The following is a 16,618-nucleotide window of genomic DNA, read 5'->3' as shown; positions in this document are numbered from 1 at the left end:
TTTAACTCCCCATGGGCAATGAGCATTTAACTCCCCCTGGGCAATGAGCATGTAAACTCCCTATGGTAATGAGCATGTAACCCCCTATGGCAATAAGCATGTAATCCCCTTGGCAACAAGCATGTAATCCTCCCTGGCAACGAGCATGGAACCCCTGGCAACGAGCATGTAGCTAAACGGCACCAACAATGCGATTTTTGTATCTATTTACACTTAATGGACCATGTATATACTGATTCACCTCAGTCTCAACCCCATGCGTCTCTGCACCCCTCTTTGGAAACTCCCCCTTGCAAATCCTGTATTTGCCCCTGCCCGGGGCAAACACCTTTTCGCGAATTTTTCACTTGACGGAGTGCCATAGCAAATAAAGTAACACGGATACGTATGTATAAGCGTTCACACCCATTCACATCGCAGCGCAGAGATTCGGGTGGCGAGATGAGCATGTGTTCGGCGGGGCGGCGCTAATCTGTTCACTTGGGAGCGAATATATGCAGCTTAGTAAGAGGGTCTGAATTACCCCCTATATGCAGTAGTAGTAGAAACTCCTGGAACTATACCTAGTGGTAGTAACTAAGGGAACAATACACAACATCGTTCTGAGAACAGCATACAGTAGATGCTCCGGGAAGAATACCTTATATACTCGAGTATAAGCCTACTTTTTCAGAACATTTTTTTATGCTGAAAAAGCCCCCCTCGGCTTATACTCGAGTGAGGGTCCCACTTGAGTCAATACGTTTTCCCAGTTTTTTGTGGTAAAATTAGGTGCCTCGGCTTATATTCGGGTCGACTTATACTCGAGTATATACGGTATGTCTTTTTGAGTATTTTACATTCCATATATATATATCCCTGGTCTTATCTCAATCTGAAATAGAATGTAATAAATCTAAATCTAAGTATTTTTGCTCACTTTCAGTTCTAAGAAGTCGATAACCAAACATGGCCATTGCCTCTTTACAAATGTCTTGTATTCTTAGAACAGTTTCGAACTGTAGAGAGTTGCGCCATGCCTTGGAGACATTTACCGCGTCCCTGGAGGAGATGATAAAGTTATTTCCATGCCCTTTCCCGTGAGTTAAATTGTGGATCCACTTCTTAAGTTCGGGGGTAAACTTAAGCTTTCCAAATCTAAACATACGACTAGCCTTTTCAATCGGCTTCTTGACGATGTCTTCGTAACGCACCATCATGTAGCGGTTAAGGAGTCTGCTGGAGCTGCTATTGGTGGCAAGTTGATACATCTGGACTTGACTTTCGCAAATCTTTTTGATCAATTCATAAGGTCCATCCTGCTCCTTGTTATTATCCACACCTATAAGGATGTTATTGTCTTGGAACAGCTGCGCAGACGTCTTCCTCCGGGACTGAAACACAGCGCGTGGATCCCGCACCAAGTGGACGATTTTGAGATTTAGAGTCGGGTCTTGGAGCAGAGGATAGAGCACTTTTAAATCGAAGAACCTCACCTCTTTCTGCACAATGTGACTGTACGTTTTGCATGTCTGTTCAACAGCGTCAAATGCATTTCCATGACAAAGCTTCTTGCAGGTCCCTTGCGGTATGATATCGCTCCGGTTAAAGGCATTACAGGCAGGAGGGGAACATAAGGCCCGACTAGTCTCCCATTGAAACAAAGATGATATTAGGCGTTTTTGGGGCATATATGCATCAAATACTGACATGTCGCATAAAAAGACACAACGGACCAGATCTCGCACTGCCATGTGCAAGACTTTAGCGCTGTTCTCTTTCATTGCCCTCCACACATGCCAGGCGGGTTCCATCAGGTAGAAGACATCTGGGTGCTGGCTGAAGAGTTGACCTGTAAAAGAAGACCCCGATCTCCAGGTAGACAGGATGAGTATGTGTATCCGATTGGGTGGATTTGCAGGAGGGGGCGGATTATGATGCCATTGCCACATTAAGCAAATGAATCCCAATGTCTGTGTTGTCAACAGGAGCAATGTAGTCACTTTGAATTTACCGATCTTTAACATACTCTTTGGAAAACCTGGGAAAAAAAACATGAATAAAACATTAAAATTTCATATCGAAGTGACTGATTTTTGTCATCGTTAAAATGTTCAAAGAGAGAAACGGCAACACTGACATCTTCTGGTTGAAAGGAAGTAATCGTTATGGGTATGGGTCATTGGGTCAACTGAAGGTCGACAGGGCTTAGGTGGACACCTGAAATAGGAAGGTCAACACAAGCATTACGTCGACAACGGGAAGGTAGACAGTCAAAAAATTTTTTTTATGTTTTTTTTTTGTCCCGAATGTCGACATTGTCGCTGCACTGTCTATGCTTCGGGCATGGTGCCACCCTGCACTTGGAACAATATTTTATTCTCCCACCACTCCGTAGTGGATGATTGGGCATGACATACTGCCGGTCGGTACATGTTGACTCAAAAAAAACGTGAAAAACTCACCTTGACCTTTTGACTGTTGACCTTCCCATTGTCGACCTAATGCTTGTGTAAACCTTAGCCATGTTGACCTATTTCAGGTGTCGACTTAAGCCCTGTTGACTTTCAGTGGTCGACTCAATGCATGTCAATCTAAATAGTGTTGACCTAGTGACCGTATGCCGTCATTATTTATAGAAGTAAACACTGTGCATTCAGGAAAGGCATTGATATTGCAAGGTTATGTCGGCACTCACCAGCAGATTACTCAAGCGATGAACAACCCAGTTACTTAACCAGGAATGTTGTTTAATTGATAGATAGCAGGTACCACCGTACTCACTGTTACATGCACACTGTTGATGAAGCGGAGCTTGAGCTCAGTAGGTTAAGAAATAGTGATAAAAGTGTAAAGTGATAGAGCAGTAGTTGGCTCATAACTGTCATTTTTTCAAATCCAACTTGTAATTGAACAGTTATGAGCTGATTGGCTGGTGCATTATCACCCACCACTTTATCACTCCACCACGCTTAGTACAACTGCCCCACTGTGATTACTGGCTGTAAGAACTGTGTTAATACTACTGTTGTAAGTGGGACACCAGGTCCTTCCACACTGAAAACAGGCTCATTTTGTTTAGTTATAGCTGGACAAACCAAACAACCTAGCTGCAGCTAGTTCATACCAATTTCCTACAGTGATGTGCTACTAATTGGCTGCTGTATTTATTTATTTATTTACAGTTTCGGTACTTGTGTAGTTTCACGTGCCTCTGAGTCCCCTTGCGGGGCTCGCTTTGCTCGCCCACGCTGCGGGCTCGGTGGCTCGCTACGCTCACCACGCTATTTGAAATCTACTCCATGCCAACATGGATAGTGGGGGTATGAACTATCCATGTTGGCATGGAGTTAAGTTACTTTTTTTAACATAGTTTGTGGCGAGCGTAGAACCCGGAAGTAGCACGGCGCCATGCTGGCGCCGTGAAACTACACAAGTACCACAGTTTCTTATATAGCACAGCAGATTTCGTTGCGCTTTACAAAAGTAGACAGTGATAAGACAAACTGGGTAACAAGTACAATAGACTGACATGGAGGTAGGAGGGCCCTGCTGCAAGCTTACGATCTATGAAAGTGCCCTAGGAGTAAGCATCCTTACCTTGATCTTGATCAAATTCAAGCCTCTAATAGAACCCATTCATCACCAATATTGTTTTTTAATATTTTAACTTTGTTTGATGGTCATGAGAATGCTCATTAATTATGTCATGATATCTGTATAATTAATAAATATTTTTTAATCAGTGGTAGTGTGCAGTTAAACTCAAGCGCGGGATATATATATTTTTTTCTTCTATATGCCCCAATAGTGCCAGATACATATATGCCCCCAATAGTTCCAGATGCACATATGTCCCCAATAGTGCCAGATACACATATGTCCCCAATAGTGCCAGCTACACATATGTCCCCAACAGTGCCAGATACACATATGTCCCCAATAGTGCCAGATACACATATGTCCCCAATGTGCCAGATACACATATGCCCCCAATAGGGCCAGATACACATATGTCCCCAATAATGCCACATACACATATGCTTCCACGGTGCCAGCTATGTCCCCACAGTGCCAGGTATGTCCCCACGGAGCCAGGTATTCCCCGACGGTGCCAGGTATGCCCCCACGGTGCCAGAAACACATATGCCCCCAATATCCCAGCAGCAGCACAACTCACAATTGTTGCTCCTGCTGCTGCCGGGGAGAGGAGAATCCGGTTTCCCCCTGCTGGTTGATTGGATGTCTGTCTGTCTCCATCTTCTTCTCCTCTGCCTCCGACGCTTTTCTTCTGAGGGGAGCACAGCACAGCACATCTCTCCTTCCCCTCACTTCCCTGTGACTGGGCCGTCAGCTAATCAAAGCTCGCGGGCCGGCTCCTGATTGGCTGCCGGCCCGCGAGCTCTGAATGGCTGATGACCCAGTCACCGGGATACAGTGAGGGGAAGTAGAGACGAGCGATGCGCTCTCCTACCCTCGGAAGGGAAGCAGCGCTTGCAGCGGGCAATGGTCGGGCGTCTGGCAATGGAAGGATGGGCGGCTGCAGAGTGGTCAAGCCCTCCGGATCACTACCGCGAGCTACCAGCAACGGTTGGCGACCACTGCCCTAGTGGATGGTAGGGTATGAAATACTGCCTATTGGCACAAGTCAGCCAAAAAAGTCAACCTTCCCATTGTCGGCCGAATGCTTATGTTGACCGTCCGACCCTGTAGACCTTAGCCATGTCAACCTATTTCTTGTGCCGACTAGCTAACCAGTGTGTCGCAGTGAGTATTTCTGTACCTGTATTTACAATAAATCATCCTGTGCTGTCACAGTGTTGGGACATTTTGCTGGTGTGCACGTACCTTCTACCCCACCAACGCACCTGCACACACCTTAATTCCAACACTACTAATTAGCTCTTTGTACTTGGCACTTTTACTAATGAAAAGTCGTTTGTTTGATCCATAGTATGCGCCTGTTATGGAGTTCTGTACTCTTTCAATGACTACTTGTTATTTATTACACCAGCGCAACACTGTGTGGTATACAGGCGCCTGGAATCCAAATTATGAGCTCAATGACCTGTGATATCAGCCACTGATGGATCAGGGCACAGAACAATGGCAAAAGACTCATTGACTAAAAAGAGGTGTTCAGACAGTTGCCATGGTTACTGTACCACAATGATATAACTAATTACAGAACAAATGATGTGTATCTGAGTAAGCAGTAACTGATACAGATAGAAGGCTGTGGTATCACAAGCATATGCAAAGGTAATGATTACTGTAGCCAATAACTGAATGGTGATAGTATAATTAGACAGCGTACTGGTAAGAAGAAACAAAATGTGAGGCCTCTGATTGGCTATGATAGCTCTTTTAGCCAATCAGAGGGCAGAGAGCTCTCGCAGCCAATCAGAGGGCCGTGCAGTCTTTTGAAATTTTGTTTCAATTTCTGTCGCCCACCGCCAGCCCTGCTGACTACGCTGCCTGCCCGGCTGACCACTGACAGCTACCGCCCCCAATCTGCTGCCCCCCACCCCGGTTCCAGCACCCGATGTGCGACATCAGGTGCGAGGAAAAAGCACCTCAGATGCGATCGGATGCGATGGAACATTGCACTAGTGGATGGGCACCATAAGGCCCTGAACACAGGCGTGGTGCAACTCTGATGTGTGTTAAAATGAAAAACATTGCTTCACTGGGTACAACTGCTTATTATCAGGCCCATAATGATGTATTCCTGCTGTATAAAGTAACTACAAAAGGGACATGCATATTTAAATAATGTAACTCCTTATTTATTATAGAAATGTTTTCTGGTCCCATCTCCATCTTTTGATTGACAGCTCCACTCAGCCATTCACGATTCTCCCCTGGCTGTAGATTATGGAGGTCCTATGATTGACATGTTAGGCTGCCAATCAGGTGCATCTTCGCTACTTTGTGACCAATGCTATCTCACAAGCTTCCCAATGGCGTTTCATGGTGCAGTGTGTGAAGGGCGAGCCATCACTTGTAATGGTTCCTGTCAGATGGGAGCGTAACCTCTGACACCACAAAGCACCACATGCACAGAATCTTGGAACCCTAGCCTATCAGAGCTGTGCTCTGGGCAGTGGGGTTCTGGAGGCTGTGGTAATCCACTGACTTACTGGAGCATGAGGCTCGACCTTGTGCTATTCCATTGGGAACAGTCCCATGCTCCCAGTGGCCCAATCCACCCCTAAATGTGTATTTTTCATTTTTTTTTTATTGCATTTTTTCTACACATGGGTGTCACTTTATGTGATTCAGAACAGGTTGTATTCACCGGGTATGGATCATTAGGTATACACCATTAGGTCAACATGCAGGAATGTCGACATGAGTCTAGGTCAACATGGGTTAGGTCGACAGGGTCATTAGGTCGGCAGGGTCATTAGGTCGACATGGGGGTAGGTCAACAATCAAAAGGTTGACATGGGTTTTTTCACATTTTTTGTCCCGAACGTCGACACAGTCGACATGGACACTGAAACATAGCACCATGTCCTCTCGCATGGCTTGCTGCACTCGCCATGCTTCGGGCACGGTGCCTCACTACACACGGCACGCTATTGTATTCTCCTACCACGCCCTAGTGGATGGTATGGCATGAAATACCGCCTGTCGGCACATGTCGGCTCAAAAAAAAAGGTGAAAAAACCCATGTCGACATTTTGACTGTCGACCTAAGCCATGTCGACCTAATGACCCTGCCGACCTAACCCATGTCGACCTAGGCTCATGTCAACCTTCCTGCATGTCGACCTAGACCTAATGACTGTCGACCAAAATGCTGGTGACCCAATGACCATGTCCCTATTCACCACCAGGAACACTAAGGGTGTGGCATTTATATAGCTTTTATCTGTGCTGCCATATGGTCTTTTATAGCTGAGCTAACAGAGCACTGTGCCTCGTATGTTATCTGGTTTATTGACTTGCATCCAGGCACAAACCATGAACAATAAATGTAGCTTTGGGGAGAAATGTATCAAACTTTCCAAAGAGTGGACAAGTAGTAGACAAGCATATGCACATAGTAACCAATCAGCTTCTAGGAATCATTTATCTAGTGCAGGGGTGTCAAACTCAAATTCATCGGGGGCCGCATCAGCAGTTTGGTCACCCTCAAAGGGCCGGTTGTATCTGTAGGTCCCCCTGTATAATTATAATGCCATGACACCACAGGTTGCTCCCCCTGTATAATATAAAATGAATGCCATGACACCACAGGCTGCTCCCCCTGTATAATATAAAATGAATGCCATGACACCACAGGCTGCTCCCCCTGTATAATAATAATGCCATGACACCACAGACTGCTCCCCCTGTATAATATAATAAAAGTAATGCCATGACACATAAATGATTATACAGGAGGAGCAGCCGGTGGTGTCATGGCATTATTATTATTATACATGGGGACACCTCAGGAAACAGCAGACATATATATATTTTTATTGTGAGTGTGATCCTCATCCTCACTTACTGCTTCTCCGTCTGTCCTGCAGCTGCTGCGGCTTCCAGCTTTTCTTCACTGCTTGCTGCGGCCACACTGTCCCCGACTCCCGGTCCAGCTTCCCTGCCTGCTCCTACTTCTCTACAGACGCATGAGCGGGCGGTGTCATCATCATGACGTCCCCACCCAGTGTCTGTCACTGCCGGGCATCAGAGGGAACAGGCGGCCGGGCCCTCCTCCACGTAGCCGTGGAGGCCGGCGGCCATGTTTCTGTAGCCGCATACATATGCCGCATACATATGTGCCTACAGGAACATGGCCGCCGACAGTGGAGGAACAGGTAAGGCGGCCGCGGTGGGGTGGGTGAGAGGAGGTGGCCTAGGCAGGAGCTGGGACACACTGCCCTGCGTGCTATCTCCTCGCGCGGGCCACATGACGAGGTCTGGCGGGCCGGATTTGGCCCGTGGGCCTTGTGTTTGACACCCGTGATCTAGTACATTCTATAAAATGTTAGGTCTAGAGCACATAGTGTATCGGCTCCAGGGCGCATGTGAAAGATCTCGCTACTCTTGCTAGATAGATCTCACATGTAGCCCAGAGCCGGTGGCCACAACAGTCAGGGATAGCGCTGCCCCTGCTGTGGAGGTAGGGAACAACAAAACCTGCAGTTGTCTACATCGATAGCTGCAGATGTCGGAAGACACAACGTCCTGCATATCAGCATGCTATTTTTTAGAACGCAGCATCAATATAGACAAAGCGCCCCTATCATTTACCGCACATCGCCAGTACAATACATTAAGGAAGCAGGATCAGCGCACACAGTGGGGGTTATTCAGATTCAATCGGTCCCCTGCGTGTTCGCACTAGGGCGTGGATGTCGACATTCGGGACAAAAAAAAGTGAAAAACCCAATGTCGACCTTTTGACTGTTGACCTTCCCCATGTCGACCTAATGCTTGTGTCGACCTAATGACCCTGTCGACCTAACCCACGTCGACATTCCTGCATGTCGACATAATGCTTCCATTGAGCCTAATCTTTGACGTTTTTAAATTGTTGAATAAATCACATGTTTTCCATAGGGGTATGGATCATAGGATAGCTATGATCCATACCCCTATGGAAAACATGTGATTTATTCAACAATTTAAAAACGTCAAAGATTAGGCTCAATGGATAGAGGATGCCAATTGTTATACATTTTTGGTATTGGACACCAGAAAAATTAAGCAGTCCGTCATAATCCAAATATATACAAATTTTTGGTTATACCTACGCACAGAAAAAGTCAGGATGATGAGCTGCAAACGCACTGTGGGATCTGACTGTATCCCAAGGATTAAATTCTATAGTCTGGGGGTAGTGCTGCGCTCAATCTTTGGATAGTGGTATCGGTGGGAGAAGGTAGAAAAATTATTAATGAGTGATATTTAAATGGATAAATAAATGGGTGGGAAATCTAGAAAGTGGGTGTAATTCAGATGGATCTGAACTCCAAATGAATGGATCTGACACAATGTTTAATCTAACAGATTTTACTTAAAATATTGGGTATGGAAAAATTACAGGCATGCAGTACTGTGGTCTTATTACTCAAAAAATGCACTAGTTGTCGGTCACTGTGCAAAATCTGTAGCAAATATCTCCCAGTCTGTATGCATGAAACAAGTCTCAAAGTCCCAAATGTCAATAGAACTGCACAAATAGCAGTATAAATCGTCTCAGTTATTTGTCTATACTATGTTTGCGGCGTCCCGTCAAACAATAGTCTGGATTTGCAAGGTGACAAGTCTTCGGGTACCCCTTTGGAGCGTGATGATATTTCAGCGGGTTTTCGGAGGGGGGGGGGACTGGTGCAGCTTAGGGTGCCGGTGTCTGGACCGCTGCTTGCGGGACAGCGGCAGCGATGTATGAGTGCTGTGGCACTCAGTACTTCACACGCCGCTCTCTCTCGTTCGCTGCGGTGACTAAGGGCAGCGGGGTGCGGTGTTTGGGCCAGCTGTTCGCCGCCGTCGACACCGCCTCGCTTGACCGCCCGGGGGGACCTCCTGCCTCACAGTTCTCTCCGACTCCTACTCACCCTCTCCACGCTGGCGGTCCTCTCTGCTCGATTGGCTGCCGGCTGCGGTGTTCCGTTCGCTGTTCTAATTTGCGGTGGGGGATGATGACACTCTGCTGCTTGCTTCTTGCTGGTGTGTACGGATCTCCCTCCAACGCGTTTCAGCTAATTGCCTTCTTCAAGGAGGTAATTTTTCTACCTTCTCCCACCGATACCACTATCCAAAGATTGAGCGCAGCACTACCCCCAGACTATATAATCCAAATATATGATTCAGAGGGACTTGGGATACAGAGATCATTTATGGTGACCTTGTCCCAACATGCAAACAATAATAAGGCTTCATCCTTAATTTACAGATAGATTAAATAAAATAGATTACATAAAATGGATAGATAGAGAGATACATAGATTAAATAAGACAGACAGACATTGACCGACAGACATTGACCTACCTTCATCATACCAACAAAACATTATATAAAAAATAAGAATCAGTGTAATTCTATTAAAAAAAAAATGATCCTTTACAATTTTCCTTTTCTCGCTAAGACCTATCCCTAATATTACAAACACCAAACACTTCTAAAATAAATAATTCTTCATGCTTTAAATATATTGAAAACGACACATGATAATGTCAGTTTTTTACTTAAGTGCAATTAAAATATAGATTTTTTTAAGTACATCATAACCTGTAATATTACGATCAAAGGAAACTTGCTTTAGCCCCAAAAATAATCTATTGGAATCTCTTTTAAAAAGATTCCCTTTATGCTGTAAATCATTTCAATATAAATCACATTCATTTACTAATACAGGCACAATTTTTATTTACAATGTTTCATTACACCCCTGGGGCTATGGTATTGTAAATCCTAAAAGTACATTTACATGCCTGTCTTTTTTTTGGGAGGGGGGGGGGGGGGGGGGGGGGGAGGTTTGGATTATTTATTTTATTATCTTGTTTGTTTGTTTTTTATACCAATACAATGAATACAGATAATTTTTGTAAAGTTTATATAAACACGTTATTGTTTTTTGCATAAACACAATTTATTTTTGTAAAGTTTGGGAAGACTTTCTGTATAGCCATTAGTTTGGAACATGTGCTACCGCAATATAATAGAGTCTTACCTTTTGACAGTCAGATCTTTAAAGACAAGGTCTTCACGCTCTGTACTTAATGATTCCGTTTATTTCTGTTGTTAATTATCCTTGTTATTCCTGGTTTTTGTCTATGTTATGCTGTCAGCTCTGTCTGCACCTTTTTCTCTATGACCTGGTAATATTAGTGCCTGTGAACAGATCCCACCTTCTTGTTGTGGGCTTGGCATTTTATAGCTGGTATAATTTAGGAGTGGTGCCCGTCCCTTCCTCTCTTACTGTAAAGAATAGCAGTTAGCTAATAACCTCAGTTTATTATCTGCAGTACAGAAAGGTGAAAAGACTAAGGGGCCCATTTATCAAACCATATTTGCGGCTAAATCCCCGAAAACGCACGTTTTCGGGGTTTAGCCGCAAATATTAAGTATCTCCTAATTGTATCAAAGGGGGACCGCAGCAGGAATCGGAGATCCCTGCTGCGATCATCCCTGCAGCCCCGCCGGCCTCATCCCGCATAGGTTTCTATGGGGGATGCGACGCTGCCCGATGTATCAACATCGGGCAGCCCGGCATCACACCCCTGGGCTATCGCCATTCTGATATGGCGATAGCCCATTGTAGCCTATGGCTACACTTCGCACTGCCCAAGCAGAGCAGTGCAGTAAGAGGGGTCGGCGGGGGTTAGCGCATAACCGCGCATGCGCTGACCTCCCGGCTTCCGGGTTAGGGCTTCGCAGGGACGGGCTCCTATCAGAGCCCTGTCCCTGCACCCTTAAAAATGATACATTGCCCCGATATGATCACATTTTACAATGCGATCCTGGGCGGTAATATTCGGCCCAGATCATATTGTAAAAAGTAATCTTAATAAATGCGCCACTATGAATGGATCAGGGAATGGATGGGTACCGGATATATAACACCTGTAGCAAAGAACTACAGTACATCTTGCATACAAAGCAACAATAGTATCACAGTACATATAAAATCTAGAACCGATAATTATAGACGAAGTAAGACTGTGAACTCGAGTACGCAAACTGAATAGCAGGATGAAATCAATATCCAACAAACAGAACCAGTTCTGTGTAAGGCAATGGGATTTGGCAATCAAGAAGTTTCAGAGCCTATTTAAATATCCAGGAACACTTGTTCCAGGATGTTTGTGTGGAAATGGTTGTTTCTGTATGAATATCTCATTTTATACGTCAGTACTAGGAACCAGCAGACAGGTATTATATATAAGTCAGTAGGTAGGCACCAGCACACCGGTATTATATATACATCAGTAGGCTAGGTAGGCACTAGCAGACTGTTATTTTATATATACGTCAGTAGGTAGGCACCTGCAGACAGGAATTTTATATACTGTAGTAGGTAGGCACCAGCAGACAGGTAGTATATATATATATATATATATATATATATACGGCAGTAGGTAGGTACCAGCCGACAGATATTACATATATACATCAGTAGGTAGGCACCAGCAGCATATATATATATATATACACTTCCCAAATGTGGTTCAGCGCCCTTTACTCAATTCATAGTCCATACCTCATTTCTCCAAGATAACAATTTATTAAAATCTTCAAAGTTTGATTGACCGTCTGGCGGTACAACAAAATCCCAACGCGTTTCGTCCTAAGACTTAATCAGGGGATTGTATACAGTCCGAATATTACATTTCTTATTGAAATGATTAGAAGATGCGAAGTCGGTGAACAATTATTACACCAAAAAGAATATATGATATGTCTCCTGTCCTTCTCTTGTAAGCCCTATGAGGCTAACCAATTGCACTGGTAGAGATTAGTTTGTTCTGAAAAGAGCTCGTCCTGTTACAGTCTCTCTCAGGGACCTCTATCTCTTGCAAGGAAGGAAAGTAGAATTCTTTCACATCCTCCAATCCCCTGATGTTCGGATCTCGCAAGAATCCGGCGCCGGGCAATGACATTTTGCCTGCATGCCCGGATCCGAGTTGGGCAGGAACAGCTGAACGTGCTCGGATCTGGGCTCAAATCAGGGACGTTCAGGCGGGCTCGGATCTGGGCAATCCGAGCCCACACATCCCTAATTTTAATACAGGGGATATTGCAGATAACTCCTGGATAAAAAACACTTACCACTGTACTACCAATTTATCAATCTCTAAAGCGCCCAGCATGTGTGAGAATATCTGGTGGGCATAGAAACAGAGAAACATAGAATTTGATGGCAGATAAGAACCACTTGGTCCATCTAGTCATGGCCTCCAGAACTGAACACAGTACACTAGATGAGGTCGTACCAGTACCAAAGAGTGGGCATTTGTGAGAAAAGCTGTTGGGCATGTGCAAGAAAATGTGGTGGACACGAGGAGGTGTGGAAAAGCTTGCGGGAAGGGTGCATGTGTGAGAAAAGCTGGTGAGCATAGGCAGTGGCGTAACTATAAATTTTGCTCCCCCCTGCCAAAAAGTTTGTGGCGCCCCCCACCCCACCCTCCTCTCCAGCGTGTTTCCCAAGCGTGTGACGTAATGACGTCACAGGCATAACGGAGAGGCTGAAGCAGGAGAGAGGAAGAGAGACCAGCAGACACTGCTGCTTCCCTTGTCTCTGATGCATCCCAGGCCACCCTAGCACGCCCATCTGCCCGCCCATCCTGTACACAGTAGCCAATAGCCGGAGGGATTTGTTGTCTCTGCCATGGCTGCACCCGCGCTGTGGATGACTCGCCGCCAGTGGGCAGTGGCAGGCAGCAGCATGTCAGTGCTTCGAGCGGGTGCCGGCGCCCACACAGACCCCGCTGCTGCTTGCTCCCCCAAGCGGCTGCTGGGGCTGCCTTACAGTAGTTACGCCACTGAGCATAGGGCATGTTTGAGAAAATTTGTGGGGAGGGGGCATTTGTGAGGAAAGCTGGTGGGCATGGGGCATGTGCATGAAAATCTGGTGGGCAGGGGGATGTGTGGGAAAAGCTTGTGCATAGGGGGCATGAGTGGGAAAAGCTGGTGGCCAGGAGGACATGTGTGAGAACAGCTGGTGGCCAGTGGTACGTGTTTGATAGAAGCTGGTGGACAAGTACAGGAGAGGCAAGTGAGGGAAAATCAGAAGGGCATTGTGAGAAAAGACTGGGTGGGGGTGCATATTTTAAGAAAGAGAGGGCAATGGCATATGTGAGAAAGTGTAGTGGGCATTAGTAATGACTCATGCATAACAAAATCTGGTGGGCATTGGACATGCATGAGGGGAGCTGGTGGTTGGCATGCAGCATGTGTAAGAGAATCTTCTGTGCAGGAGGACATGTGTGAGGAAATCTTGTGGGCAGTGGGCATATCAATGAAACACTTTGCTGGAAGATGTTGTAGCTGAGTTTATAAAAGAATGGATTCTCATCAAATGTTCATTTGTATGATATCAGTCCTCCCTGAGGAGATTTCTGTCTACCGCACACTCGAGTCCACACAAACTTTGTTTATACGGGATAGAAATGTCACACATCAGTGATGGCCACTGTAAGACCTCATCAATTTGAGGATTGGTCTATGACAACAATAACCTTTAAAATGAAGAGAGACGAAATAGAGGGAACATGCAAATCAGGGTGTAACAAGAACTTTTTTAGCCCCTTAGCAGCATTTTGAAGGGACTCCAACTTCTTTTTAGCCCCATAGCTGCATGTTGAAGGGCCTCCAATTTTTCAAGAGAGAAACCTCTCCACAGTTGTCATTTTATGCCCCATTGGGGCCGATGTATTAAACCTTAACAATGCAAGGGTGATAAAGAGAGATAAACATCCAGCCAATCACCTCCTAACTGACTTTTTTCAAACACAGCCTTAGTTAGGAGGTGATTGGCTGGAAGTTAAATGAACCTGATCAAAACCTGACCATGATCAAAAGTTTAGAAACTCCAGTTCTTAATACTGTGTATTGCCCCCTTTACCATCAATGACAGCTTGAAGTCTTTTGTGGTCGTTGTGGATGAGGCTCTTTGTTTTCTCAGATGGTAAAGCTGCCCATTCTTCTTGGCAAAAAGCCTCCAGTTCCTGTAAATTCTTGGGCTGTCTTGCATGAGCTGCACGTTTGAGATCTCCCCAGAGTGGCTCAATGATATTGAGGTCAGGAGACTGAGATGGCCACTCCAGAACCTTCCTTTTATTCTGCTGTATCCACTGACTGGTCAACTTAGCCTTGTGTTTTGGATCATTGTCATGTTGGAACATCCAAGTACGTCCCATGTGTGCACCTTCCGGGTTGATGAGTGCAAGTTTTCCTCCAGTATTTTCTGATTACATGCTGCCATCAATTTTGACCGTTTCCAGTGCCTTTGTAGCTCACACATCCACAAAACATCAACCATGCACCTTGTTGACTCCTCTTCAAATGTAATGTTTATGGTTGTGGACAAAAAGTTAAATTTTGGTCTCATCACTCCAAATTAGTTTTGAGGCTTGTCTCTGTGCTGTTTGAAGTATTGTAAGCGGGATGCTTTGTGGCATTTGAGTAGTAATGGCTTTCTTCTGGCGACTCGACCATGCAGCCCATTTTTCTTCAAATGCTTCCTTATTGTGCATCTTGATACAACCACACCACTTTTTTCCTGTATTTCAGCTGAAGTTATTTGTGGATTTTTCTTTGCATCCCGAACAATTTTCCAGGCAGTTGTGGCTGAAAATTTTGTTGGTCTACCTGACCGTGATTTGGTTTCAACAGAATCCCTCATTTTACACTTCTTAATTAAAGTTTGAACACTGCTGATTGGCATTCTCAATTGATTGGATATCTTTTTATATCCCTTTCCTGTTTTATACAGTTCAATTACCTTTTCCCGCAGATCCTTTGACACTTCTTTTGCTTTCCCCATGACTCGTCAGTGCAGCATTGAATGAAAGAAGCAAGGGTCTTTCAGGAGACCAAAAACACACTGACCTTTGATACACACACACTGATTACATGCAAACAGATCACAGGTGAGGATGGTAGCCATTCAAACCCGTTTGTGTCAACTTGTGTGCATGTTATGAGGTCAAAATCTCCAGGGTATGTAAACTTTTGATCAGGGTAATTTGGGTAGTTTCTCTCATCATTATGATTTAAAGAGTAAACACAGTTGTTTGACAATAAATGGCTTCACCAAACCACTAACCATGAGTGAAAGAAAAGTTTGTGAGTTATCAATCATATTCTCTGACAAATGGGCAGAAAATCACAAATTCTAATAGGGTATGTAAACTTATGAGCACAACTGCGTAAATGTCTCCTACATTGAAGCCAGACAGCCTCCTTTTGTAATATGGCTACTGCATCTTTGCTGAGCAGGTACAACCACAAGACACGATGTTGGCAGGGGCGGATTTAGAGAGGAGGGCGCCCCTAGGCACAACAATAATGTTTACTAAGTAGGACAGTTTATAGGGGCAGTATCTGCATGTCCTATCCATTTACACTCTATTTAAGATGGAATATAGTACAGTACAGTGGATATTTTGCAGTTATTGGTACATTTTGGGCTGACAGTACTATCACAGGCATCCAAGTGCCGCCCCCAAACATGTGCCGCCCCTAGGCCGGTGCCTCACGTGCCTAATGGGAAATTCGGCTCTGGATGTTGGTACGTCTCGTAGAAATGTAATACCTCAAAACAAGAAGAAAAGACAAATCGCCACCTTCATAGTGTAGATATTAAAAACAAACATATAATAAAGCAATCTCTCTGGTCAAAGAATATTCCCCGTACCGCAAATGAGCCTTTCCTTAGGCCACAAGATATCTCGTATAGTATTGTCTGGTGTTCCAAAGTAAGATTCCCTTTCTCCTTCGCTTGTATACCTCGGTATATCATCAAGGCTATTTATGTCGCTTAGTGGACAGTCAGAGGAATGGTTCTCAGTGGGATCCCGGGCCTCCACCAAAAATAGTCCTCCCACAATAGCCTCAGATGGTATAACAATAAGTCCAGTCCAACGGCCTCTATGTCCTTTAAAAACCTCCACTAAAGCGTTTCTGCTTGATCAC

General features: G+C 45.0%; 1 protein-coding gene across 1 annotated transcript; it reads right to left on the bottom strand.

The window, feature by feature from the left end:
- On the bottom strand, positions 1 to 10,804 carry CHST4 (carbohydrate sulfotransferase 4). The gene is made up of 2 exons (XM_083163720.1): positions 10,653 to 10,804; positions 1 to 2,020 (listed from the first exon to the last, which is right to left on the bottom strand). Exon 2 carries the CDS (start codon positions 2,004 to 2,006, stop codon positions 870 to 872), a length of 1,137 nt encoding a protein of 378 aa, XP_083019846.1. The 5' UTR covers positions 2,007 to 2,020; positions 10,653 to 10,804; the 3' UTR covers positions 1 to 869.
- Between the last annotated feature and the right edge of the window lie 5,814 nt (positions 10,805 to 16,618).

This window comes from Crinia signifera, chromosome 11 (genome assembly GCF_055691185.1).
Source record: "Crinia signifera chromosome 11, ASM5569118v1, whole genome shotgun sequence".
Taxonomy (NCBI): domain Eukaryota; kingdom Metazoa; phylum Chordata; class Amphibia; order Anura; family Myobatrachidae; genus Crinia; species Crinia signifera.
Note: the sequence above shows the minus strand (reverse complement) of the source record. Positions and strands in the feature narration are given on the sequence as shown.

What these genes read in the sequence shown, in the direction of transcription:
- CHST4 (XM_083163720.1), bottom strand. Translation starts at nt 2,006, where the DNA reads ATGTTAAAGATCGGTAAATTCAAAGTGACTACATTGCTCCTGTTGACA.